We start from the raw sequence: 27081 nt of genomic DNA on the forward strand, positions 1-27081 counted from the left end.
TAATGTATCTATGGCAACCAAACTTCACTGTTGAGACAAACGTGACGGTCAGGAAGACGTTTTGGCAGGGGAAAAAACTGATCAGAAAATGTAACGTAGTAGAAATATAGTGGAGTAGAAAGTATAGATAATTGCTGCAAAATGTATCAAAGTAAAAGTCAAAAGTATCCACTATTGATTCTACTTAAGTAAAGTACAGATACGTGAAAAATGTACTTAGGTACAGTAACAAAGTATTTGTACTTAACAAAGTAAAAAAGTATTTGTACTTTGTTACATTCCACCACTGCATATCAGTAGTAATGACCTTAGAGAGACCGCAAACACATCAGAGTAACTTTATGCTTTTATTGTGAAAAAAGACAAAACATGACACAAGTCAACAGCATTTCTACAATTTCATGATCACAGCTTCCATCTTTAAAGGACTGGAAGTAGCAAAAGTTTACAATGTTCACGAGGAATATCTTCCATCATTTTGAATTATTTTATTAAAAATTAATTAATTAGTTAACATATACAGTAACACATATATAATATAACAATAACCTGAAATATTTCTGTTAGTGTGATCCTGTACAGACTCAACTGATCAGCAGTAAGAAACAGGTGGAGACCCTCCATCCTACACAGAACACAGAGACACTGAGGAACCAAGAGACCTGCACAAGAACCTGAACCCAGGATAAAGAGATTGAGTGAATGTGGTGTTGAAGGTGTAGAGGTGGATCAGTGAGTCAGAGGAGACTCTGTAGAAGGACAGAGAGCCGGCAGGACAGTCCACATACACTGCTACTCTGTTAGAGACAGAGGAGGAGAAGATAGATGATCTGATTTTATTGTGCCTGGCAGAGTAACTATCATCAGAGCACCTCAGGCACCAGGATTGATCATTACATCCAAACCAACAGTCAACACTGTCTCCTTTCCTCCTGATTCCTCTGTAACTCACTGATATATCAACCTCTCCTGTCCACTCAACCTCCCAGTAACAGCGACCAGTCAGACCATCTCTACACAGCAGCTGAGGACAGCGGTCAAACCTCTCTGGATGATCAGGATATTGCTGCTCCTCCTTCACACATGTCACCTTCCTGTTGTTGTCAGACAGTTTGAGTTCTCTGTTCACTGTGTTTGTGTCGAGTGTGAGTTCACAAGAATCTGACGGAGAGAACAAGACACAACACAGCTTACTTTGTGTAAAATGTACATAACACAAAATACAATGATTTGACAATCCTTTTTAACCTACACTATAATGAATTGAATACATTACAAAGACATGATTTTTAATGTTCAAACTGATAAACTTTACGGAGTGTCTATTTGCACCCCCGGTACGAATAGCCTCAGCCACACAGCTGAGCTATTTACACCCTGTGACGTAACAACAAAAAAACGTTGCTCGCGTGCACCGAAATCATGGCGGACGTTCATCTTCCATGACCGCAGAAACTGGCATATTAGGGAAGTTTTGTCTCTAAAGTTTATAACAATTGCATTTCTAGCGGAAAATGGATACTACAGTTGCGCTTTCTGTCTTCAGTGAAAGCATACAACCGTTAGTTTGTTAGTTAATACCTATTTTTTTGTATATAGTATGGTTACCTAGCAACCGAGGCTTGAAGAAACCAAGTGGTAAACAGTTGTTCAACTTCCTGTAAGAACTGCTAGGTGAGTGGTTAGTACGCTTTCCTTTGGTATGGGAGTCTGGAGTTTGATTCCCCTGTGTGGTGATCTTATTTTTTGAAATTTGGATTGGATAATTTGCATGCAATTGCGCAAGTCAGGACCTGCGAATGCGAATTTTTTAATTTTTTTTTTTTTTTGCAGGGTGGTAGGGGAAGACTCATGAATATGCCTGCTCTGGTTGGGTTGGTTAGGTTTAGGCAAGAGGAGTGGGATTGGTTATGGTTAGGGTAAGAATGTCAGGGCGATAATATTCCAAAAAGGTGTAATACATGAGTAGTATGGATAACTGTGTGTAAATATATGCCAAGGTACTGTAAATGCACAGGGGTGCAAATAGCATTCACTGCTAATTGTACCAGGGGTGCAAATAGCATACACTTCTAATTGTACCAGGGGTGCAAATAGCATACACTTCTAATTGCACCAGGGTACAAATAGCATACTGCTAATTGTACCAGGGGTGCAAATAGCATACACTGCTAATTGTACCAGGGGTGCAAATAGCCTCACCCTAAACTTTATTGCTTTTTTGCAAATTTTCCAGGCCAAAGAGGAAAAGGAAAATCCAGATTGTTACCTGTGCAAAGCCAGCATCTGTGATGGTTTGGGGGATGTTAGTGCCCATGGCATGGGTAACTGATACATATGTGAAGGCACCATTAATGCTGAAAGGTACACACAGGTTTTGGAGCAACATATGCTGCCATCCAAGTCTTTTTCAGGGATGTCCCTGTTTATTTCAGCAAGACAATGCTAAGCCACATTATGCATGTGTTACAACAGCGTGGCTTCATAGTAAAAGAGTGTCTTGCCTGCAGTCCAGAGCTGTCTTGCATTGAAAATGTGGGACGCATTATGAAGCGCAAAATACAAGAACGGAGACCCCGGACTGTTGAGCAACTGGGGTACATCATGCAAGAATGGGAAAGAATTCCAACTACAAAGCTTTAACAGTTCGTGCCCTCAATTCCCAAAAAAGGAAAGGTGATTAAACACAGTAGTCAACATGCCATTGTTCCAGCTTTTTTGGAACGTGTGGTAGGCATCAAATTCAAAATAGGTGAATATTTGCAAATAAATTACGTTAATCAGTTTGAAGATTAAATATCTTGTCTTTGTAGTGTATTCAATTGAATATAGGTTGATAAGGATTTGCAAATCATTGTATTCTGTTTTTATTTACGTTCAGCCCAATTTCCCAAATTCATTGGAATTGGGGTTTGAGTATCGGGCGAACGCTCAACCAACTACCACCTTCTACTAGCCAAATGCTGGTAAAATTTGCAAGTGGCTGGTAGATTTGCTTCACCACACAGGCAGCGTACGTTAATGTCTTCCATGAGTTCATCCAGAACTCCAAGTCAGCAAGCATGTTTAGTTAGTCTGTTTCTATTTGCCGTTGTTGTTTTTCAGAAAGAACCGGGCTGGTTAAAGTTAACTTAACTGAAGTTATAGAGGTCTGCTAAAACAAGCGCTAAGGATAACTAAAGTCAGTTAAACGTTAGGCTGTGACAGACAATGGGATAGGGAAAAAGACTTTACTTTCGGTTTGCGAGCTCCAGGTGAAGTCAGGAACATGGTTGTTGTAGATGTAATATTACGGTAAAGCCAGAGACTGACTGCGGTCAAGCCATCGTGATGACTTCAGAGGTTTGAATGAGTGATGTCACAGTTTGATGAATTAAATGAAAAAGACACTTACACTTCCTTAGACCTGGTGTCAACCATCTGACTCCAGCAGGCTCCACCCTGAAAGGAGGAGGGGGATCAGAGCAGCATGGAAACATGGACATTAAATCACTCTCTCACACACACATTAGACGTTTTTAGACCAGAAGATGTTTTATAGTTCTAAGAAACCAACTGTTTGTTGTGTTTGCACTGCAGGTGTTTTGAGAGACTTTTTAGCTCCTATTCCAGTGACATCATTTGTTCTCTCTCTCCTTTTCACTCCTCTCTCTCTCCCTCCTTCTCGCTCTCTGTCTCTCTCTCCTTCTCTCTCTCCTCCCCTCTCTGACTCTCTCTCTCCTCTCTCTCTCTGTCTCTCTCTCTCTCACCCCAGTCCAAACTGGGCTCCACAAAGATTGGCAATGCTAAGAGGTCTTCAACCAAGCTGTCAAACTGCCAGCCAGACTCTGCCTCCTGCACAGGCCCCGCCCCCCACAGACAGGTGACAGGTACAGGTGCGTTGGTCTCACTGGCCGCCAGTGTGGAGGTGATGTCCCCAGAGGCTGAAGGCCAGCAGGGGAAGGAGCCGCTTCCTGTCGCCGACAAGTTCAGCAGCATCGGGCGCAACAGTCTGGACGTGTTCTCTCCCGCACGGGAAGGTCTGAGCCTCACTGCTTCCTCCAAACTCTCCTGATGCCCGTTCAGGGTTCATACATTTCGAAAAAAACCTGGAAAAGTTATGGAATTTGGAAAATGCAAATTTTTTTTTTTTAACATAGTATAATAATATGTTATTAATACATTTATTTTCACGTCGTCTTAACCTCAGCGTTGTATTTGGGGACCGATATTAAGATTCCCACTATGAACCAAATACATTATCATTCATTTATAGTTAAACCTCTGAGGGTAAACTTTAACACAGATTCTTATTCTTGCTGTATAATGTCAACTGACATTTTCAGGAACACATAGTCATGGAAATTTGCCAAAAAGTCATGAAAAATGATTGGTTAAAATGTGTATGAACCCTGCTCGTTACACAGTCTCATGCTCTGAAATCCCCTCATCTACACTAGAGGGTGACCATTTTTGCGGAAATGTTAATTTCACTGTTGGTAACGTCATAGGGACAGAATAGAGCAGAGAAATCAACTGGAGAGAGCCGGAGATTAAATTAACAAATGACGCTGCAATGCGGTGAGTGCGGCCAAAGATTGCGAAGCATTTCGTTTTAGAAAAGAGAACCACTTACAACTCCCGATACGTTTGTTGATTGGCTACTGCTAGCCGCAGAGTAGCCTAAAGGCTCTGACACACTAACCAGACGGCCGACCGTTGGCAGTAAAGCCAGTCGGACTGATCAGTCGGCTCGAAAAAGTGCCTCAGAACACACCGAAGAGACACCGACTTGAGCGTACGTTCTGCGCATGTGCGAGACGTAATACGTCTCCATAACAGCAGGCGGCGCTAATCTGTTTTGTCGCCCCAAAAAATGAAAACAGGCAGCTGATTGGACGAACGCGTCACGTGGGGTCTGGTTTCTCCGGAAATTCAAAGCCAGACTGTCATGGCGGCTCGTTCAGATTCCGATCTCATATTGTACTAAAATAGTTCACCGAAATGTCTTTCTGAAAACATCTGAAGAGAGAAATATTCTGTGTGTCTCTCTGTGTGTGTGTGTGTGTGTGTGTATGCATGCAGTTGCTGAATCTGTCTTCATTTCAGATCAACAAAGATCAGTTTAAAAGATTTTCATCAGATTTTTGAGAGGCTGCTCGTCAGGCTCACTTCGCTCGTCATTTCCGGGTTAGCTCTCCACCAATCAGATTTATCGTTGAGTCCGACTGTCCGCCTTCCAACCCAGCAAGTCAGGTCGGCCCAAAATGAACGCCGACAGCCCCCCAGACTGACAACGGCACGGGACACACCGAACAGACTCGAGTCACCGACCTCGCTGGACTGTCAGACGGCCGAAAATCGGGTTGGTGTGTCAGCGCCATATCAGAGGGGCAGTCACGTGATCGGGATATGAGTCAGGAGTATTTTCATGGGTTCGGGATGGGATGGGAGCGACAATTGATTCCCGTGTCACCCTCTAATCCACTGGTTCCCAACATTGTTTCCTTGGCCCCCTACTCATGTCTAAGAAAAGGTGACTTCCCACACACACACACACACACACACAATTGTTACTGCATGTCAATCACTGCTCATGCACACGCATTCATTCACGCATTCCTCCCACCACAAAAGGCACTTCATACAGTGATTGGTTCAGACGTTAGTGTACGTCTCTGATTGATCATATTCATTCACACACTCTTGTCACAGCTTAGAAAGCACATTGGTTTCTGCTAAGCTAGGCAGAACCTGTACCGGATCTATCTCTGTAGGGATGGAAGATATCCTGATAATAATTTGATCACTGGGATATTTCTCAAAATGACCCAACTGCATAGAATATTAACAATATGGAGTTATTTTGATTAATATAGATGATCTCCTTGGATACTTCCTACAAAGGAAGATCCTTTTTATGTTCATCAGTGTTTCTACCTGAGAGTTTCCAGTCTCCAGAGAGGATCCTTCAGTCCCGCTGATAGTAGCTTCACTCCTGAGTCTCCTGGATGATTGTAGCTCAGGTCCAGCTCTCTCAGATGGGAGGGGTTGGAGCTCAGAGCTGAGACCAGAGAAGAACAGCCTTCCTCTGAGATCAGACAGACTGCAAACACACAGAACAACACGCAGGAACCCTCTGTCAACACGTGGATCTGTGTTGTGTTTTTACAGTGGCAGAGACGTTTCAACACAAAGACAAATGCAACAACATGAATGCAAAAGCCATTTGTGTTTTGAATCATGAACTGAAGTTAATCAGAGTTTAAATGGTCATCAGTTGAATGGGCTAATGAATCCTGACCTGATAGTCTCCAGTGCACAGTGTGGACTCTTCAGTCCAACAGAGATCAGCGTCCCTCCTGAATCCTGCAGGTTGTTGTTACTCAGGTCCAGCTCTCTCAGGCTAGAGGACTGGGAGCTGAGAACTGAGGACAGAGCTTCACAGCTTCTCTCTGACAGGTTACAGACACTCAGTCTGGAGAGTCAACAGGAAACAAGACAGATAACATTTGTGTTTAAATGTTGAGTCTGGACTTTTGGAATATTTAGTATAATATTATTGTATATATTACATATTAAATCCCTTTTTAGTTTAAATCTGTAAAGTTGTAGATAACTAATCAAGACTGAATCAGGAATCAAGTCACATTATATTAAAATATAAAGGATTCTTCTGGTTATGGCGCGGTGCTGAGCGGTCGTGTTTTGGAGCCCCTCCGGTGAATTTGCTGTGGGTGGTCAGTTAAGCAGTCTTAATTAACTCGCACATTTGCCTCAAGTTTCATTAATACGACGGCTGCTCTAATAGCACCAAAACCACCCAAGCAGAAGCAAAAACTTTAGAAGTTTGATTCCACGCTGAGCCCATCGGAACAAGCTAACGAAGAAGCTAACAGCGCTAGTGAAGCAGCCTCGGGGACTGGCGTTGTAGCTGATTCCAAACCAAATTCTGACTGCAATACAGGCGCTGAAGGATGACTTCGCAATAAGGTTTGATGGGCTTCTAAGTGCGGTGCAGGGGCTAAAGGCTGACGTGAAAGCGATTATAGTCCATGTAACGGAGGCCGAGGACAGAATTGGCGCCAACCAAGATGACATTGCGTCACTGCTAGCAGACAACACGGCCATGAAAGCTACCATTAAGAAGCTAGCATTTAAGGTTGACAACCTGGAAAACCTGCAGTCGACGGTCCAACCTGCACCTGGTAGGCATTCCCGAAGGCAAGGAAGGGGCTGACATGTGCATGTTTCTCGAGGGATGGCTGCCGAAGGTGCTTGGTACAGATAATTTTCCCGGTTCCTTGCTAATTGAGCGAGCCCGCAGGCTCGGTAAGGCTAACAAGGCTAGCATGGCTAACAGGGATGGACCGCAGCAAGGTTGGTGATAATGAAGCTACTGAACTACGCGGACAAGACACAAATCATAAAAGCCACCAGGCTGAAGGGACCCATACTGCTGGACAACCAGAGAATAATGTTTCAATGCTGATTGCTGGGCATGTTTTTCCTCCTATGATGCTTGCTCAGGTGGACCAGTGCAGCTCCATGATTGAGCTCAGTTTAGAGTTCCTATGGATGTGTGTACTGTGGGATGGGTGGGTGTATTTCAGTTGGGGAAGTACACTCTGTTCTGTTTACATTTTTTCTTTGATAAGGTGTGGGGAGTTTCTTTTTGTATCTGTTTTCCCCTGTGCTTTTTTTAAATGTATTTTCTTTTGTTTGCAGCAACTTTACATATATCTGTCAGGTCATTGATGAGGTGAAAACTCTCAGCTATGGCCTCTGATATTCATTTCACGTCCTGGAATGTGAGAGGACTAAATAAGATTGTCAAGCTTAAACAGGTTATGGACAGTCTCCAGCAGGGCCGGAATGGGACTCATTTTCAGCTCTGGATTTTCATGCCTTAGACCGGCCCACTTTATTTCACGAATGACTATATTAAATTTTTTTTTATCAAAACCTTAGTATATAAGTCTGCAATAGCGCCCTGTCCTCTACATCCTTGTAATTCGGTGTATTTTGTAAAATATTGTGTTGCCTCACAATGTAGATTTATTAGAAAAGTTAACATCTTAACAACAACCCAATGATGTTGAACAATATCAGAATCTGTTTCTGTGCAAATAAGTAATCACAGATTAAATAAAGAACAAGATACATTGTATTGCACTTTCAAATGACACCATAATCTATTTTTTCGTTTGAATATTTCATACAACTTTCATAATGGGTCACAAGTAATATTTGGTCATAAAAGAGTGATTATATTGTAGCTAATCTGATCATGTTTGCTTGTTCACACACTGTGATACAACAGCTTACAGTAGATGTGCCATCCACACTGACAGCAGATATCCCTAATGCACACTACTGTCTCTGCTTCTGACACTAAATCACATTTTATAAATTGTCATAATTCTCAGCACAAATCTCTCCTTTTTACAAAGCTTTCTGATCAAGTCAAGTCAATGTCATTATGGTAGTGCCGAATCATCTGGCATCATTAATTATCCCAGGGCATTTTTCATATAGAGCAGGTCAACACCACACTCTTATTAATTCTTATAATACTCAGTCAATGATCAACCCTACCTGCCCAAACTGGAGTTCTGGGCTCATATAGCTGCTGCTTGGTAACCTTACTGGCTCTTCATTGTCACTGTTAGCAGCAAACTGGACTAGTAGGCCTACTAGCTGCTGTTGCGGAGCTACAAGAACAAGTTTGATTCATAAACATAAACGCTGGTTTGCATGCACTTCTCCTAACTAAGCTTACCCGTCTCAACGTCTTCATTTGGCGTTTTGCCCAAAAATAGAAAAAGTTCATCTGGCCGCGACACTTTCTAGAGCTCTACTTTTTAAATTGACGCTTTTTCAGTGCTGTTTTGCGCTTTCTATTACCCATTTAAAACAGCTTCTTTTTGCTCGCGGTGGCATCCTCCAACAAGTACCAGTGACTTTTGTACGATGACAGTTTGTTGTTCTTTTTTAGCAAGGTGCTGCCGTTGGAGGACTCCAAACATAAATAGGTCATCATTAACCAGGCTGCACTCTGCGAGTGGGCTGCATGAATGAAGAGAACGGTGGGCTGCAAGAAAAAATAAATAGCCTACTGTAAATACAAAAAGTGTGCTGCGAGTGCAGGCAGCATAGGGACAGCATCCATAATATTCAACTATGATTTCAACCCAGTGCCATACCTGAACACCGGCCCTCACAACCAAACAACCAGACCGGCCCACTGGGAATTCTCCCGGTGCTCCCGATTAGCCAATCCGGGACTGGTCTCCAGCAGCTTAAAGCCAAAATAATTTTTCTACAGGAGACACATTTGACCTCAGAGGGTGTGATAAGGGTTAGGAGGAGATGGCCTGGTCAGGTGTTTTCAGCCTCTTTTAGCTCAAACTCAAGAAGGGTAATAACTCTTATACACAAAACTGTGCCCTTTAAGCTTATACGTGTCAATGAAGTCCGCTTGGCAGATACCTTATTATTGAATGTGAACTTCTTTCAGTCAAAATAAATTTGGTCAATGTATACAGGACAAATATAGATAATCCTACCTTCTTTAGACAGCTTTTCTTGTTGTTAGCTGCTTTACCTGGCCAAATTATCATGGGTGGAGACTTTAATTGTACACTCCAACCAGGATTGGACAGATCCACCGGTGTTGACACCTCTCACCCCTTGACTAGAAAAGAATTGCTTCAGTGCATAAAAGATTTTAATCAGGTAGATGTGTGGAGAAGTAAATATTCTATCCAGAGAACATTTTCCTGTTACTCTGGCACTCATCAGAACTTTTCTAGAATTGATTATTATCTGGTCTCAGCAGAGTTGATTCCAAACATTTCAAAATGCTGGTATGATAGCATCCTACTCTCAGATCAGGCTCCAACCTCGCTTCTTATTAAATTTTCGAATGTGGTCGAAAAAGCAATTAAAGAAGCCGATGCAGATATTTTTGAAAATCCCAACCGTCTACTTTTTATGGAACTTAACAAACTGAAAGCAAAGTATAATGTTTTGTCTATAAATAAGGCGACAAAAAGCTTGATGAGATTAAAACAATCATATTATGAACAGGGAGAGATGGCGGGTAAGTTACTTGCCTGGCGCATAAAACAGATGCAAACCGAGAGGGCAATAAATTCCATCGTGACAGAAAAAGGAGACACAACTTTAGACCCAAAAGAGATAAATGACACCTTTTAATGTTTCTATCAGAACTTACATGGTTCTGAATACTTAGGTTCGTCCCCGATTATGCAAAATGACTTTTTAGATACATTGACTTTTGACCTAGTAGATAAACAATTTTTAGACTCATTAGACCTTGAGACTGGGGAAATATCTGAGGCCATATCAGGCTTGGGGGGAGGTAAAACACCAGGGCCAGATGCAATTCCAATTAAAAATATAAAATAATAATAATAATAAAAATGTATAAAATGTTTAAATCCAAATTAATACCACCCCTTCTCAATATGTACAAGGAATCATTTGATGAGGGATCCCTCACTCCTTCGCTAAACATAGCAATAATTTCAGTATTACTGAAGCCTGGAAAGACGCCAACCCAGTGTGGTTCTCATAGACCGATCTCACTTCTAAATAATGACCTTAAGATTTTATGCAAAGTGCTGGCAAAGAGGTTGGAACCAGTCGTTCCTCAAATGGTCCATTTGACTCAGACTGAACTTGTTGTATTTACCATATGACAGAGGTGGACTGCAATTTCCGAATTTCTTATGGTACTTTTGGGCAGCACAAATTAGGGCCGGTATGTTTTACTTTGTCAGTGACCACCCCCCCAGCTTGGATTGCAATGGAATCACAGAATATCACAGTACCATTACATTTGTACATGTACTCGGCAGATAAAAAAAAAAGCTTCATAAAAATACCAAAAATCCTTTCTTGAAAAACACGATAAGGATTTGGCACAATGCCATTGCTTATTGGGGTATGACAAAACAGCTTTCCCAATTCACACCCATTTTTGGTAATAATGACTTTCACCCAGGCAGGGCAGACCCGGGTTTTAAACTTTGGTCCTCCAAAGGTCTTGCTAAAATATCTGATTTGTACTATGGAAAGGAATGTATGTCATTTGAAGATCTTAAATCCAAATTTGGCATTCCTACAAAACATTTTTTTAAATATCTCCAAATCAGAAATGATGTTCTATCTAAGCAGGGTAATAGCCTGGTGCTCCCCCCTTATCCATTTTAGAAGACACTACTTAAAAATACTTAAGAACTAGGGGACAGGTGTCTGTGCTTTATAACCTGTTTGTTAGCGGATCTAATGAGTCTTCATATGATATATTACGGGCCTGGAATATGGATTTAAATGAAAAAGTATCAGAGGAAGAATGGTCAGAAGCCTTCTCTTCGGTAAAAACTCAATCAGTAAACACATATTCTATACTATTGCAATATAAATGGTTGAGTAGACAGTACATTACTCCTATCAAGCTGCACCACTTTAACCCAAATATTCCCGACACGTGCATTAAGTGTAGCCATCAGAGGGGGTCACTGTTTCATTGTATGTGGAGCTGTCCGCAGGTTGTACGCTTCTGGAAAAAGGTACTGAACGTTATTGGTCGTATTACTGGCAAGGTGATTCCTACTGATCCTAAGTTATGTATCCTAAATATTTACCCTGTCAATTTTGTGATAACTAATGATGAAAAACCTTTAATTAGTATGTTTTTTTTGGAAAAAAAAAGGGGAATTTTAGGGTAAAAAAAAAAAAATTTTGTTGGGGTCTGAATGGTTAAACGGGGTGACTTCCTCTCTGGCACTGGAAAAGATAAGTTATTTCACAAAAACAAGATTGATAGGTTTTGGAGTATTTGGAGAGTTTTTTATAATTTCCTGGAAAATGAAAGTATACAAAGTGATGGAGGGAGTGATGAACTGATTTTATTGTGACTGTGGCAATACCCCCTTTTTTTCTATAGATCTATTCATATTTCATATTTTTGGTTTATTCATTAATGTGTAAATCTGTGCATGTGCATATATATAATTTTAGTATTCTAGTGCAATGTATGTGTATACGGATGCAGAATTTGTCATACATTTACATTTATACTATTTTCAACCCGATTTTATATTAATTTAACATAACTTTTGCGTTCCTTTTGCTGTGGGGAGAGGGGTGGGGGGTTGGATGCGCTATGTATGACTATTCTGTTCGTGCATGCTGTCTGTTTGTGTTTTTTTTTTTTTTTTGTTTTTGCTGTACTTGTCTTTGTTGTAAAGAAAACAAAAATGTTGAAAAAAATATATATAAAGGATTTCTATAACTCAGGCACAGTTCATATTTCATGCTTTATGACATGTGATTATAAATAAAAACAAAATACTTTGGAAACATTCAAAGATTTTCTGAAATTGTAAAAAGTTAGTCCTGAAATGAGAAGGGCGGTTTAAATTAAATGAAGCTTAAAGTTTATAGAAATATCTTAAATTACAGACAAACAGTAAGTTGATATGACCTGAGAGTCTCCAGTGTGCAGTGTGGACTCTTCAGTCCAACAGAGATTAGCTTCCCTCCTGAATCCTGCAGGTTGTTGTTACTCAGATCCAGCTCTCTCAGACTAGAGGACTGGGAGCTGAGGACTGAGGACAGAGCTTCACAGCTTCTCTCTGACAGATTACAGCCACTCAGTCTGAAGAGACAACAGGAAGGAAACAAGGCATTTATATTTAACTCCCGTTGAAAGATAGCAGAGTATTTAATGATTAATGAATCACACTTACAGAGCTTTGTTGGAGGGACGGTAATGAAGAAGACAGATAACATTTCTGTTTAAATGTTAAGTTTGGACTTTTGGTGATAGAGAATATAAAATCAATTTTTTTTAAAGTTGGATACATGATAACTAATTGTGACTTAATGAGGAGTAAAAAGACATCCAGTATTCAAATTCACATGAGATTAAAAAATAAATTAGGTTGTCAATCTCAGCCATAGTTCATACTTTATGACATATTATAAATAAGAACAAAATGCTTAGAAACATTCAATGATTTCCGACTTGTTAAATTTTAAATCCTGACATGAGAAGGGTGGTTTAAATTTAATAAACCTTAATGTTTAGAGAAATATCATATAAGAAGACAAATAACGATTGTGTTTATATGTTGAGTCTGGACTTTTGGTTATACAGTATGTGAAATCCCTTCACAGCATGTTTAAATATCTGCTGCTCTACTCTAAACAAGTTGGAAACATGATACTTAATTGTGACTGAATTAAGCAATATTACATGAGAGGGATTGATTTAACTTCATTATTGGCACGACAGTGATGCAGCTAGGACGTAAGCATGACTGAAGTGATAATATGACGTTAAATTAAACCCTCTCGTGTAATCAAGCGATTATACAACAACGGTTCCCAACTGAATGAAAGTTATAATCAAACTGTGCAAAAGGCTCAAGTGCTGTGAGCATGGACAGAGCCTCTACAGAGTGTTCGCTCAGGCCACGCCCCCTTTTTCCAACATGTTGAGACATGCCCTGGCTTGCAGAGGGCTGTCAGTTGAGTTTTAGTTTATCAGTTAAGTTACAGTTGGTGTTCGTGTGTGTCAGTGACCACAAGTAAGTTACTCTGAAGCTCTGAAAGCACTGGATGAACGCTATGGACGTCCATATCAGTTTGTGCTGAAGGAGATAGAGGACATGGAACGCCTACCCCCGATCCGAGATGATAAGTCTCTCGACGAGTTTTCCATCACAGTGCAGTCGCTTCTTGGGATGCTGAAATCTCTCCAAGGTGAAGGCTATGAAAAACTCCACTGCGGCTCAAATGTGAAGCGCCTTCTAAGCAGGCTCCCCAAGCACCAGCAAGAGAGATTTCGTCGTCAACAGTATAGGAAAGACCCTGATAAACTGAAGCTATCGCTCATTGACTTTTCAGAGTGGCTAAAAGCAGAAGTCAGATGTCTGGACATTGAGCCCTCACTTCAAGCTCACAGTGAGAAGGAGAAGAAAGAATTCAAGCAGCAGAAATCCAAGGTTAAGATCACTACTATTATGCATGGGACAGGCAGTGCCAGTAACCATCCATCCGACACACCCTCCCAAGTAGCTCATTCTATTCAAACCCAAGGAGATACTGCCCTTACTGTGAGGCAGAGCACTACCTCAGTCAATGCGAGAGCTTCGCTAAGCTTACCAAAGCAGAGATGGTGGACTGGATTAAAGTAAAGAGAAGGTGCTGGAGATGTGGTCGTTCTCACCTAGCCTCTGCCTGTGACCTCAAGAAGCCGTGTCGCCTTTGTAAGTCAAAACACCTCTCCATCCTTCATGAAGTCAACCAGAGGACAAACCAACAAAGAGGTTCTCCATTCAAGGCGCATTCACAGGGGAACACCTAGGCCTCTCTCAGTACAGCTACCCAGTTGCCCAGCTCCAGAGAAGGTATCGGCATCTACGCGGTATGGCAATTCCACCCATCAATGGAGCTCAGCTAACCCTCCTGATTGGGTCTGATAATGCTGATCTGATCGTTCCGATTGAGCCAGTGCACCTGGGTCCTGCTGGTGGTCCCGCAGCAGTCAAGACTAATCTCGACTGGACACTCCAGGGTCCAGCAAAGTACATTCAGCAACAGCTTCCCACCACACAGTGCTTGTTCACCACAGTTTCCTCCCCTTCTGCTGAGCTGTTCAGTCAAGTTGAATGGTTGTGGCAGTTGGATACACTGCCTTTCAAAAGTGAGAGGTTGGTGACCAGATCCAGACAGGACAAGTACTCAGTGGACCTATTGGAGGCCGAGACCATCCGTGTAGAAGTAAACGGAGTACATCGGTATGCTACACCCCTTCTACGAGTCCCACACATGCCCAAGCTGCAAGTTTCAAAGGAAGTTGTTATGAAAAACCTGCGAAACACAGAGAAGAGGTTAGTACAAGACCCACTTGTACTACCTACCAGGAGGAGATCAAGAAACTGGAGATTGCTGGGTACGCCACCAAGATTGATTCCTGTGAGGCGGACTCGTCAGAGGAGTCGTGGTTTCTGTCCCTCCACATGGTCAGGCACAACGGCAAGGAACAGATTGTTTTCAACTGCAGCTTCCAGCTTGGCAGACAAAGTCTGAATAACTACCTCCTTCCATGCCCAGCCTTAGGACCCTCACTCCTCGGAGTCCTCCCGCGCTTCAGAGAGCATCGAGTCACAGTAAGTGGAGACATTAAAGGGATGTTTCACCAGGTCCGCCTGCTGGACAGAGACAAGCCCTTGCTGAGGTTCCTTTGGAGGGACCTAAAGACGGACGAACAACCATCAGTGTACCAGTGGCAGGTCCTGCCTTTTGGGACGACGTGCAGTCCCTGCTGCGCGATCTTTGCTCTACAGAAACTCGTAAATGATTCAAGTCAACCAGGTGAAAATGTCCGCCACAGTGTAGAACAGTGTTTCTACGTCGATAACTGCCTGCAGAGTCTACATACCGAAGAAGAAGCCAGTAATCTTGTTAGGAAGCTTAGATCCCTTCTAGCTGCAAGTGGCTTCGATATCCGCCAGTGGGCCAGTAACCAGCCAGAGGTGATTCATAGCCTGCCTAAGGAGGCCAAGTCTGACAGTAGCGAAAGATGGGTTTCTCAGATGCATGGTGAAGCTCAGGAGATGACGCTAGGCCTCAGTTGGCACTTCATGGAGGACACACTCCATTACAGGCATCGCCCGGTTGCCCCAAGCCAGACGACCATGCAAAATATCTATAAGATGCTAGCAAGCCAGTATGACCCTCTAGGTCATATCCTGCCCTTCACCACAAGGGCCAAAGTTCTGGTCCAGAGACTGTGGACCAAACACCGTGACTGGGACGACCCAAACTTACCAGTCGACCTCCTACAAGCCTGGACTACCTGGGAAGAAGAGCTCCCTCAGCTCCCAACAGTCAGTCTCTCCCGGAGCTTCTTCCCACCGGACGTTGAAGTAAGTGCCATCACCCTCGAGCTTCACGTCTTCTGTGATGCATCAGAGTCCGCATATGGGTCAGTTGCTTATCTGCGTGGTGAGGATCCAACCGTCCAAGTCCATGTAGCCTTTGTGCTGGCACGCTCAAGAGTGGCACCGAAGAAACAACAGTCAATGCCATGCCTTGAGCTCTGCGCCGCCCTCACCGGAGCTCAGCTTGCCCAGATGATTCAGAGAGAGCTCACCCTTCAGTTGAGGGACACAGTGCTATGGTCTGACTCCACCACGGTACTTACCTGGATACAGTCAGAGTCCTGCAGATACAAGGTGTTTGTAGGGACTCGTGTATCTGAGATCCAGGAGCTGGAGGTATGACATGTGATGGTATGTGGACACACAGAATAACCCCACAGATGCTATCACCAGAGGGATGACACTGTCCAACCTAGCCAAGCCAAACCAATTTCGTCAAGGTCCAGCCACAACTTATTTTGTGGAAGTCCCAGATGAGACGGAAATGAAGAGGTCTGCATTCTGTGGCATTATGTCAGCCATTACTGCTCCAGAGATCCCAGCCGCTGAAGACTACTCTACCTTCGAAGATCTCCTTGAGGCAACAAGTAGGTCACTGCACAGGGCAGCCTCCCAGACAAGCGCCCTCAGTGCAGATGACTACGCAGAGGCAGAACTCAGAATCCTTCAGAGAGCGCAATATGATAGCTTTCCAGACGAAGTCAAGTGCCTACAAACAGGGAAAGCACTTCCATCCAGCAGTCGGCTCTTGTCACTTGCTCCAGAGTACGACGCCTCTAGGGGCCTCATCTGAGTAGGTGGTAGGTTGCGCCGTTCTACTAGTCTGGAAGAAGATGTTGTGCACCCAATTGTGCTAGAACCTAAGCACCATATTACCAAACTCATCATACGACAGTATGACAACAAGTTACTCCATTCTGGATCGGAGAGGGTCTTTGCAGAGCTCCGATGCAAGTTTTGGATCCTCCAGGGCTGCGAAGCTGTGCGTCGCCATCAGAGATCCTGCCCGGAGTGCCAGAAATTGAGAGCAAAGCCTGCTATTCCTAAGATGGCAGATCTGCCCCGTTGTTGGCTCCGCCTCCTGAAGCCTCCATTTTAATCAACAGGAGTAGATTGCTTTGGCCCGTTCCAGGTCAAGAGAGGTCGGGGTACGCACAAGAGATGGGGAGTAGTTTTCAAGTGTATGACCACCAGTTGCATCCACCTAGATGTGCTGTCCAACATGGATACCGACTCATTCCTTATGTCACTCAGAAGGTTCGTGGCTAGACGGGGAACTCCCTTCAAGCTTCTCTCTGACTGTGGGACCAACTTCCGCGGAGGGGAGCATGAGCTCAAAGCGAGATTTGAGGCCATGTGCGAAGAGCTGCAGACCAAGATGGCCAAGCACCAGATCCGTTTCCAGTTCAACCCACCAAATGCACCTCACTTTGGTGGAGCCTGGGAGCGGGAGGGAAGATCCATTAAGGCTGCACTCTACTTTACTCTGGGAGCACAGACAGTTACCGAAGAAGTCTTGCAGACAGTTTTGATTGAGGTAGAGGGAATCCTCAACTCCAAGCCACTGGGCTATGTGTCGACAGATGTAGCTGATATGGATCCTGTAACTCCCAACTACCTCCTCATGGGGCGGCCAGACTCTTCGCTTCCTCAAGTGGTGTACCCTGAATCTGAGATTCTCAGTCGGAGAAGATGGCGGCACAGTCAGGTGTTAGCTGACGAGTTCTGGACCCATTTCATATGGAACTACTTACCTTTCCTGCAGTCAAGACAGAAATGGGTGAAGGACATGGAGAACCTCACTGTTGGTACGGTGGTGATGGTAATCGACCAAAGGTTACCTCGTGCACTGTGGCCCGTGGGACGAGTCACGAAGACCATTAGGAGTGTCGATGGTAACGTGAGGACTGCTGAGGTGCAGGTGGACGAGAGGACCTACACCAGATCAGTAGCCAAGCTCATTGAGTTGCCTGCCATCCCAGAGGATGCCTTGACGACAGCTCCTGGGGATAGTGGAGCCTTTCTGGGAGATAATTTACACTGTATATTATGGGGCGGCTGTGCAAAAGGCTCAAGTGCTGTGAGCATGGACAGAGCCTGTACAGAGTGTTCGCTCAGGCCACGCCCCCTTTTTCCAACATGTTGAGACATGCCCTGGCTTGCAGAGGGCTGTCAGTTGAGTTTCAGTTTATCAGTTAAGTTTCAGTTGGTGTTTGTGTGTGTCAGTGACCACAAGTAAGTTACAGTTATATTATATTATATAGATAAGTTAATATTCGCAATTTATTATCGAGTTTACAGTAAGTGACAGCCTTTATCTCCATTGTATAGCTTTATGGCATTCTTATTGTAGTTTCCGTTTTCAGGACATGTTGAGCACTGTATATTTAAGTAACTAGGGAGTTATTAGCCTCAATTGTATTTATGTTAGTTAACATTGATGTTTATTTCTGTTTCCTTTAGAATCACACTTACACTGTAAAGTGTCGATAGATATAGTGCCTGTGCATCTGTATTTGAAAGTATATATTAAAACCTTCAAGGAATATCCCTGCCTTCCGTGTCCTGACTAGACACCCCAAATCAGTGACTAATTCTCATAACCAGTAAGAGTCCCCATTACACAAACTGTATTCATATTGTGGAGTAATTCTCTCTCAAAATAAAGAAAAGCAACACAGACGATTTGTAGTCCCTCCCTGTTAAACGTTAGTCAGCCTTTGTAATGGTAGAGATCGTGGAATTTTCCAAAATGTAATAACTACCGCACATAAAAACACCAAACTGATTGGCTAACTTAATCTGGTTATAATTAAAATATCTACTGACATTCTTTTTTTCATGACTAGATTTAGCTACTATATGTCCGCAAACTTCATTATTGACGTGTCAGTGGCACAGCTGATGTGATCCAAACAGCTCATGTGATCCAAACAGCTATTCTAGTTGACCAATCAGATTGTCTGGTCGGATCTACTTGTTGTATAATCAGGAATAAACAAAGTCACATGATAGTAAAATATAAATTATTTCTGAATCTCAGCCACAGTTCATATTTCATTCTTTATGAAGTGATTCTAAATCAGAATAAAATACGTTGGAAACATTCAAAAACTGTGTTTTCAAAGATTATTGTTCTTGACCTGACCTGAGAGTCTCCAGTGTGCAGTGTGGACTATTCAGTCCAACAAAGATCAGCTTCCCTCCTGAATCCTGAAGGTTGTTGTTACTCAGGTCCAGCTCTCTCAGACTAGAGGACTGGGAGCTGAGAACTGAGGATACAGCTTCACAGCTTATCTCTGACAGATTACACCCACTCATTCTGGAGAGACAACATGAAGGAAACAAGTTATTTACTTTTCTCTCCTTTTGAAAGATAGCAGAGTATTTATTGATGAATACATCACACTTACAGAGCTTTGCTGGAGGCTTTGACCACTGGCAGCAGCCTCAGAAGAGCCTCCTCTGAAGCACGGTATTTCCTCAGGTCAAACACATCCAGATCTTCTTCTGATGACAGTAAGTTGAAGACCAGAGCTGACCACTGAGCAGGACACAGAATATCTGTGGAGAGACTTCCTGATCTCAGGTACCGTTGGATCTGCTCCACTAGAGAATGATCATTCAGTTCATTCAGACAGTGGAACAGATTGATGCTTCTCTCGGCAGACAGATTCTTACTTATCTTCTTCTTGATGTATGAGACTTTTCTCTGGTTGGTCACTGAGCTACTTTCTGTGTGTGTCATCAGGCCTCGTAGGAGATTCTGATTGGTCTGCAGTGAAAGACCCAAGAGGAAGCGGAGGAACAAGTCCAGGTGTCCATTTGGACTCTGTAAGGCCTTGTCCACAGCACTCTGGTAGAAAACTGTTGATGTTGTTTGTTCTTCTGACAGCAGGTTGACTCCAGAGTTGGTGAATGTCAGATGGACATGAAGAGCAGCCAGAAACTCCTGAACACTCAGATGGACGAAGCTGAACACCTTGTCCTGGTACAGTCCTCTCTCCTCTTTAAAGACCTGTGTGAAAAGTCCTGAGCACACTGAGGCTGCTGTGATATTAATGCCACAATCTGTCAGGTCTGATTCATAGAAGATCAGGTTGCCTTTCTGCAGCTGCTCAAAAGCCAGTTTTCCCAGAGACTCAATCATCTTCCTGCTCTCTGGACTCCAGTGTGGATCTGTCTCAGCTCGTCCATCATACTTGATGTTCTTCACTTTGGACTGAACTACAAGGAAGTGGATGTACATCTCAGTCAGGGTCTTGGGCAGCTCTCCTCCCTCTCTGGTCTTCAACATGTCCTCCACAACTGTAGCAGTGATCCAGCAGAAGATTGGGATGTGACACATGATATGGAGGCTTCGTGATGTCTTGATGTGGGAGATGATTCTGTTGGCCTGATCCTCATCTCTGAATCTCTTCCTGAAGTACTCCTCCTTCTGAGGGTCAGTGAATCCTCTAACCTCTGTCACCATGTCAACACACTCAGGAGGGATTTGATTGGCTGCTGCAGGTCGTGTGGTTATCCAGAGGCGAGCAGACGGAAGCAAATTCCCCCTGATGAGGTTTGTCAGCAGCACACCCACTGAGGTGGACTTTGTAACATCAGTCAGGATCTCAGTGTTGAGGAAGTCCAGAGGGAGTCGACACTCATCCAGACCATCAAAGATGAAGACAACCGGGAACTCTTCAAACCGGCAGATTCCTGCTTCTTTGGTTTCACTAAAGAAGTAATCAACAAGATCCACCAAGCTGTACTTTTTCCCTTTCAGCACATTCAGCTCTCTGAAGGTGAATGGAAATGTGAACTGGATGTCCTGGTTGGCTTTGTGTTGAGCCCAGTCCAGAGTGAACTTCTGTGTTAAGACTGTTTTCCCGATGCCAGCCACTCCCTTTGTCATCACTGTTCTGATTGCTTCATCACTTCCAGGTGGGGTTTTAAAGATGTCTTCATGTCTGATTGTTGTTTCTGGTCTGTCTGGTTGCCTGGATGCTGTTTCAATCTGTCTGACCTCATGTTCATCATTGACCTCTGCAGTCCCTCCCTTTGTGATGTAGATCTCTGTGAACATGTGATTCAGAAGGGTGTGGTTTCCTGCTTTAGCAATCCCCTCAAACACACACTGAAACTTCTTGTTTAGTTTAGATTTGAGTTTACACTTACAAACTCCTGCTGGACTTCCTGAATGAACACAGAATAAAAAAAGCTCATTAAGTAATTTTGTAAATAAAACAGGAACATACTTTGACCCATCTCTTGAGACATTAGTAAATGTCCCATTAATCCAGCAAGTTATTCCTTTAGAGAAATCCTACTAATGCGCTGCAGACGGTCAGCTAGCTCATCCTGCTTCATTCTCCTCAGGAAGTGCAGTGTGATCTTCAGAAATGCCTCTCTGCTCCTCCTCTGCTCTTCATCCTCATCCTTCCTCTGACTCTCTGAGCATTCTGGGTAATCTGGACTCAGAACCTTCTGGATCTTCTTCAGCTCGTTCTTCACAAAAGTGATGATGTTCTCCTCCAGCAGCTGGAACACAAGATTACATGAATGACACAATCAAACTGAAATCATGGAAGCACACATCAGATCTGTGTTGGACAGACTGACATTTTACTGGTCTGAAACGTGCAGCATGGCGATGATTGTGAACAGAATAGATGTAAAAGTAGTAGTTGTACATGTACAGACCATACATATGGAGTCCAGGTGTGTTTGATGCTGCTGGGCAGAATGACCACTAGGAACCTCTGAGCTCTCCTGGTCCACTCTGTGGAGAAATCAGGAAGAATTAGCTCAGATCATGTCTGTCCACGTCCCAATAATACTACAAACAGCCACTCACAGCTCAAACAAGCTCATTAGTTTCTCATGAGCAACCGACCTGCAAAAAAAAACTGCAGTCAAAGCCAGGCCTGCTGAGTCGAGGCGTAAACCTCTATATATGGGAACCCGCTCTACCAACTGAGCTATCCGGACACCCATCGATCTATGTTTTTAACTCTCATCTCATGTAGTCATGAGCTTTGAGTAGTGACTAAAATAATGAGATTGCGAATACAAATGGCTGAAATGAGTTTCCTCAGTCTAGAGATAAGGTGAGGAGCCAAAATCTATTCAGCTCCTCCTTGAGTCCAAGTGGACACCAGAGGCATAAAAATGTCAATATTGGACTAAAACACAACTAAAAAAGGAGTATTGGATCAAAGCAGGTCCAGCAACAGTTGGAGACTGGTTTAACTGGACAACTTTCAGATGTAAGTAGGGCTGAGCAATATATCAATATTACATTGATATTGTGATATGAGATATTAGAGGTTTTGAAATCAATCAAACAATTGATGCATCGGCTCATAATCGATTATTTCTGTTTAAAATTTCATGTAGGCCTAACAACATTTCTGTTTACATATTCTGGTATGTTTTGCACATTCAGGAAGTGCCATGTGCTCTGTGCTGTATAGTTTTATGTATCCAATTTATTTAGTATTGGAGGACTGCAGAATGTTTTGTTTTTGAAGCTTGAAAAGCTCTGAATTAAATATCCTATATGGCTTTAATAGAAAAATGTATTTGACGCATCGTGATGCATCAAATCAAATTGAATCGCTGACATGATAATCGTAATCAAATCAAATTGGGTGATCAGTGAAGATTCACACCTCTACTAGATATCGTCTTAGATTTTGGAAATCGTAATATTGTAAAGGACTTAAGTGTTTTTTTCCCTGGTTTTAAAGGCTGCATTACAGTAAAGTGATGTCATTTTCTGAACTTACTAGACTGTTGTAACTGTTCTATTATTTGCCTTTTCTCCACTTAGACATTATGTCCACAGTACCGATGATTATTTATCTTAAATCTCATTGTGAAGATATTTTGTTAAAGCACCAATTGTCAACCCTAGAATATCACCACAATATCGACATTGAGGTATTAGGACAAGAATATCGCGATATCTGATTTTCTCCATATCACCCAGCCCCAGATGTAAGAACATAAATGTATGTGAAGAGGAAAGATGCTAAAAATAAACAGTTAAGAAATTAATCAGTATTATTTTATTAACATCTTACTTCTTTGCAGCAGAAGCTTTCTCTCCTTTAAAATTAATAAGGCAAGGATTTGACCGGTCACTCTTCACGGACAGACAGCTGGGTCCCGGTTCAGATTCATCACAGTCCAGTAACAGGATGGTCCTGTTAGAAAGAGAGGAATACCCTCAGAGAGGTAAATATACTTGCTCAACACCCTGCTACAACCTGCACTGCTACTACTATTATTTCTAGTTGAAAAAAAATTGAAATTCTTTCAAATTTCTTTGGTATCATTGCTGCCCTTATGAAGTAACTGATGCTGACTTACTCTGCTGTTGGAGAAACTTGATTTTTAAACCACAGCGGCTCCTCCTTAGACCGGTCACTCTTGAAGGACACACAGCTGGGTTCTGGTTCAGGAGAGTCTGGTCTCTGATGGATCCTAATAAAATCAGTTTGTTATAAACACAAGACAGCCAGAGGTTTGGGTGTGAATAATGTTGGTGCAGTGATCTGAGTGCTGGACAGTTAGAGATGGTCCTCTCACCTCTGAGCTTTGGTCTGGAGGTCCTGTTCTCCACTCAGAGTAGTTCCTTTGTCCTGTTCTCCACTCAGAGAGGTTCCTCTGTCCTGTTCCCCACTCAGAGTGGTTCCTCTGTCCTCACACTGATCCATGCTAACACACTCAGCCTTTCATCTGCAGAGGAAACACATAATTTCTCATTGGCTCTTCTTGTCTCTTTCACATCACTGTCAGTTGAATGCATCATCAGCTGCTGGAGTTCAACTATCAGTCCACTAGATGGAGCCAGGAGGCTGCTGCCCAGCCACACACTCACACTCACAAAGACACATACACACACACACACACACACACACACACACACACACACACACACACACACACACACACACACACACACACACACACACACACACACACACACACACACACACACACACACACACACACACACACACACAAAGACACACACACATACACCCACACTCACAAGCCCACTTTAGCCAATCAGAATACCGAAAATAGCAACAAGAATCACTTCCTCTCTCTTCTTTTCCTCACTTCCTCGGCTGCCTAAACCTCCGTCACACACTCACAAAGACTCACACACACAGACACACACACACACACACACACACACACACACACACACACACACACACACACACACACACACACACACACACACACACAGACACACATACACACACACAAACACTCACATAGATACACACACATTTGCATACACACACACACACACACACACACAAAGACACAAATACACAGTCACAAAGACACACACACACACACACACACACAAACACACACTCACAAAGACACACACGCACACACACACACACACACTCACAAAGAAACAGAGACACAGACACACACACACACAAACACACACACACACACACACACACAAACACACACACACACACACACACACACTCACAAAGACACACACACACACACACACACACACACACACACACACACACACACACACACACACACACACACACACACACACACACACACACACACACACACACACAAACTCTAACTCCAGTCTACACAGCATCAGTTCATGTGGACCAAACTCTAGTTCATTTTTCATTGCTTGAACACAGTTTTCAAAACTCTACACACTTATCCCATGACTTTAACCACAACGTGCACAACACTGTAGATTTACAGCACTTTGTTCAAATGCTAACACACTGCTGTCAGAACTGTTAACTACACATTCAAAACAGAATAGATTTCAGTCTGGTGCCTATCAAACACTGCTGATTGCAATTTTAGCTGAAAGCCTAAGCAGGTGTCTTGTTTTAGACTAGTTAGTGAACATATATGGTATTTATACAGAGAAAGCTCAGAAAGCCTTTTTTTGTATATAAACACCAAATAAGAATGACCGTTTGAGAGAAACAGGTAAAAGAGCAAAGATACCAATATGTCCAGGTAAGATGTCTGAGGTTATGTACACAGCTATAAAAAAAGTGAAAAACACAATATCTTTACAATAGTAAAAGTGCGTTCTTACTGTTTTTCAGAAAGTAATGGAGGTGAAAGCAATAGAAACACCACATTCATTTTTATTTAGAGATGATGCAGACATCCAATGTGATGAAGAAAACTTGCCACATGATGCTGGAGAGAGGCAGGATTAGTCACACTATTCTTTGGTACTGTTACGTATGTACCTTTAGTTTTTTTTCCCACAGTAATTCCATAAACTACTAGAGACAAAATACTTTATTGAAGAAGACTGCTGATTTTCATTCCTTCTTTTTTACCTTATGTAAAAATTGGTATGTTATACAATCTATATTTTTTCTTAAACAAACTATTGAGTAGTGTCAAGTCACTCAAATTGTTCAAACTGTAAAGATGAAAACGTTTGTAATTTCTGTATTGGTGTTTGACGCTAGTGTTTTTACCCTCAGTGTGTTCTGTGTGACAGTGTGTGTTATCTCAGTAAGGCCTGTTCATAGTGTTTGGCTGCACTGAGCCTGTTTTGAGACGTGTGTTAAGAGTTGTGTTGCTTTGAATGAGTTTTGCAGATGATGTGAACTGTTTAGCTCAGGTGACTGTTGGTAGTGCAGACTGTAGTTAGAGTTTTGCACATGTGACTCCAGTTGTGCACACTGTCGTTTAGCAATCGAAAAAAACTGTAAACTAAACTAACCACAGCTGGAGTTCACCAGTCAAACATTACAGACATTATATATATATATATATATATATATATTAAAACGTTACAGACAGACGAGATAAATTACCTTCAGCTGGAGCTCCACACGGAGACAAAAAGCTGCGACACAAACTCTGGGAAGAGAAAGTAAACTTAAAACAGGAAACAAGAGGAACTGCCCAGAGAGGCCCAATGTTTTTCATTGCTTGAACACAGTTTTCAAAACTCTACACACTTATCCCATGACTTTAACCACAACGTGCACAACACTGTAGATTTACAGCACTTTGTTCAGATGCTAACACACTGCTGTCAAAACTGTTAACCACACATTCAAAACAGAATAGATTTCAGTCTGGTGCCTATCAAACACTGCTGATTGGAATTTTAGCTGAAAGCCTAAGTAGGTGTCTTGTTTTAGACTAGTTAGTGAACGTATATGGTATTTATATAGAGAAAGCTTATAAATAAACTGTACCGTTTGAGAGAAACAGGTAAAAGAGCAAAGATACCAACATGTCCAGGTAAGATGTCTGAGGTTATGTACACAGCTATAAAAACAAAAGTGAAAAACACTATATCTTTACAATAGTAAAACTGTGTTCTTACTGTTTATCAGAAAGTAATGGAGGTGAAAGCAATAGAAACACCACATTCATTAGTATTTAGAGATGATGAAGACATCCAATGTGATGAAGAAAACTTGCCACATGATGCTGGAGAGAGGCAGGATTAGTCACACTATTCTTTGGTACTGTTACGTATGTACCTTTAGTTTTTTTCCCCCAGTAATTCCATAAATTACTAGAGACAAAATACTTTATTGAAGAAGACTGCTGATTTTCATTCCTTCTTTTTTACCTTATGTAAAAATTGGTATGATATACAATCTATATTTTTTCCTTAAATAAACTATTGAGTAGTGTCAAGTCACTCAAATTGTTCAAACTGTAAAGATGAAAAAGTTAGTAATTTCTGTATTGGTGTTTGATGCTAGTGTTTTTACCCTCAGTGTGTTCTGAGTGACAGTGTGTGTTATCTCAGTGTGTGTGTGTGTGTGTATGTGTTATCTCAGTGAGGCTTGTTCATACTGTTTGGCTGCACTGAGCCTGTTTTGCAGCTGATGTGAACTGTTTAGTTCAGGTAACTGGTGGTAACGCAGACTGTAGTTTGAGTTTTGCACATGTGACTCCAGTTGTGCCCACTGTCGTTTAGCAATCGGAAAAAAATGTAATCATTGTTATTATACATACATATATTATTTCAGCCCAGTCTCACAGCAATTTGTGAAATGGTTACGTTATTGAATCTATTGATTCGTGAACAGGACACGATTATGTGTTTTTTTCATGTGCTGAT

General features: G+C 42.4%; 1 protein-coding gene across 1 annotated transcript; it reads right to left on the reverse strand.

Moving 5' to 3' along the window:
• Nucleotides 1-535: 535 nt before the first annotated feature.
• On the reverse strand, nucleotides 536-25861 carry LOC120563578 (protein NLRC3-like). Its single transcript, XM_039807820.1, has 11 exons — nucleotides 25811-25861; nucleotides 23544-23693; nucleotides 23325-23438; nucleotides 23036-23158; nucleotides 21651-21729; nucleotides 21278-21488; nucleotides 19376-21143; nucleotides 12497-12670; nucleotides 6284-6457; nucleotides 3395-3441; nucleotides 536-1161 (listed from the first exon to the last, which is right to left on the reverse strand). Exons 2-11 carry the CDS (start codon nucleotides 23669-23671, stop codon nucleotides 626-628), a joined length of 3354 nt encoding a protein of 1117 aa, XP_039663754.1. The 5' UTR covers nucleotides 23672-23693; nucleotides 25811-25861; the 3' UTR covers nucleotides 536-625.
• Nucleotides 25862-27081: the final 1220 nt, after the last annotated feature.

Source organism: Perca fluviatilis, chromosome 8, assembly GCF_010015445.1.
Source record: "Perca fluviatilis chromosome 8, GENO_Pfluv_1.0, whole genome shotgun sequence".
NCBI lineage: Eukaryota > Metazoa > Chordata > Actinopteri > Perciformes > Percidae > Perca > Perca fluviatilis.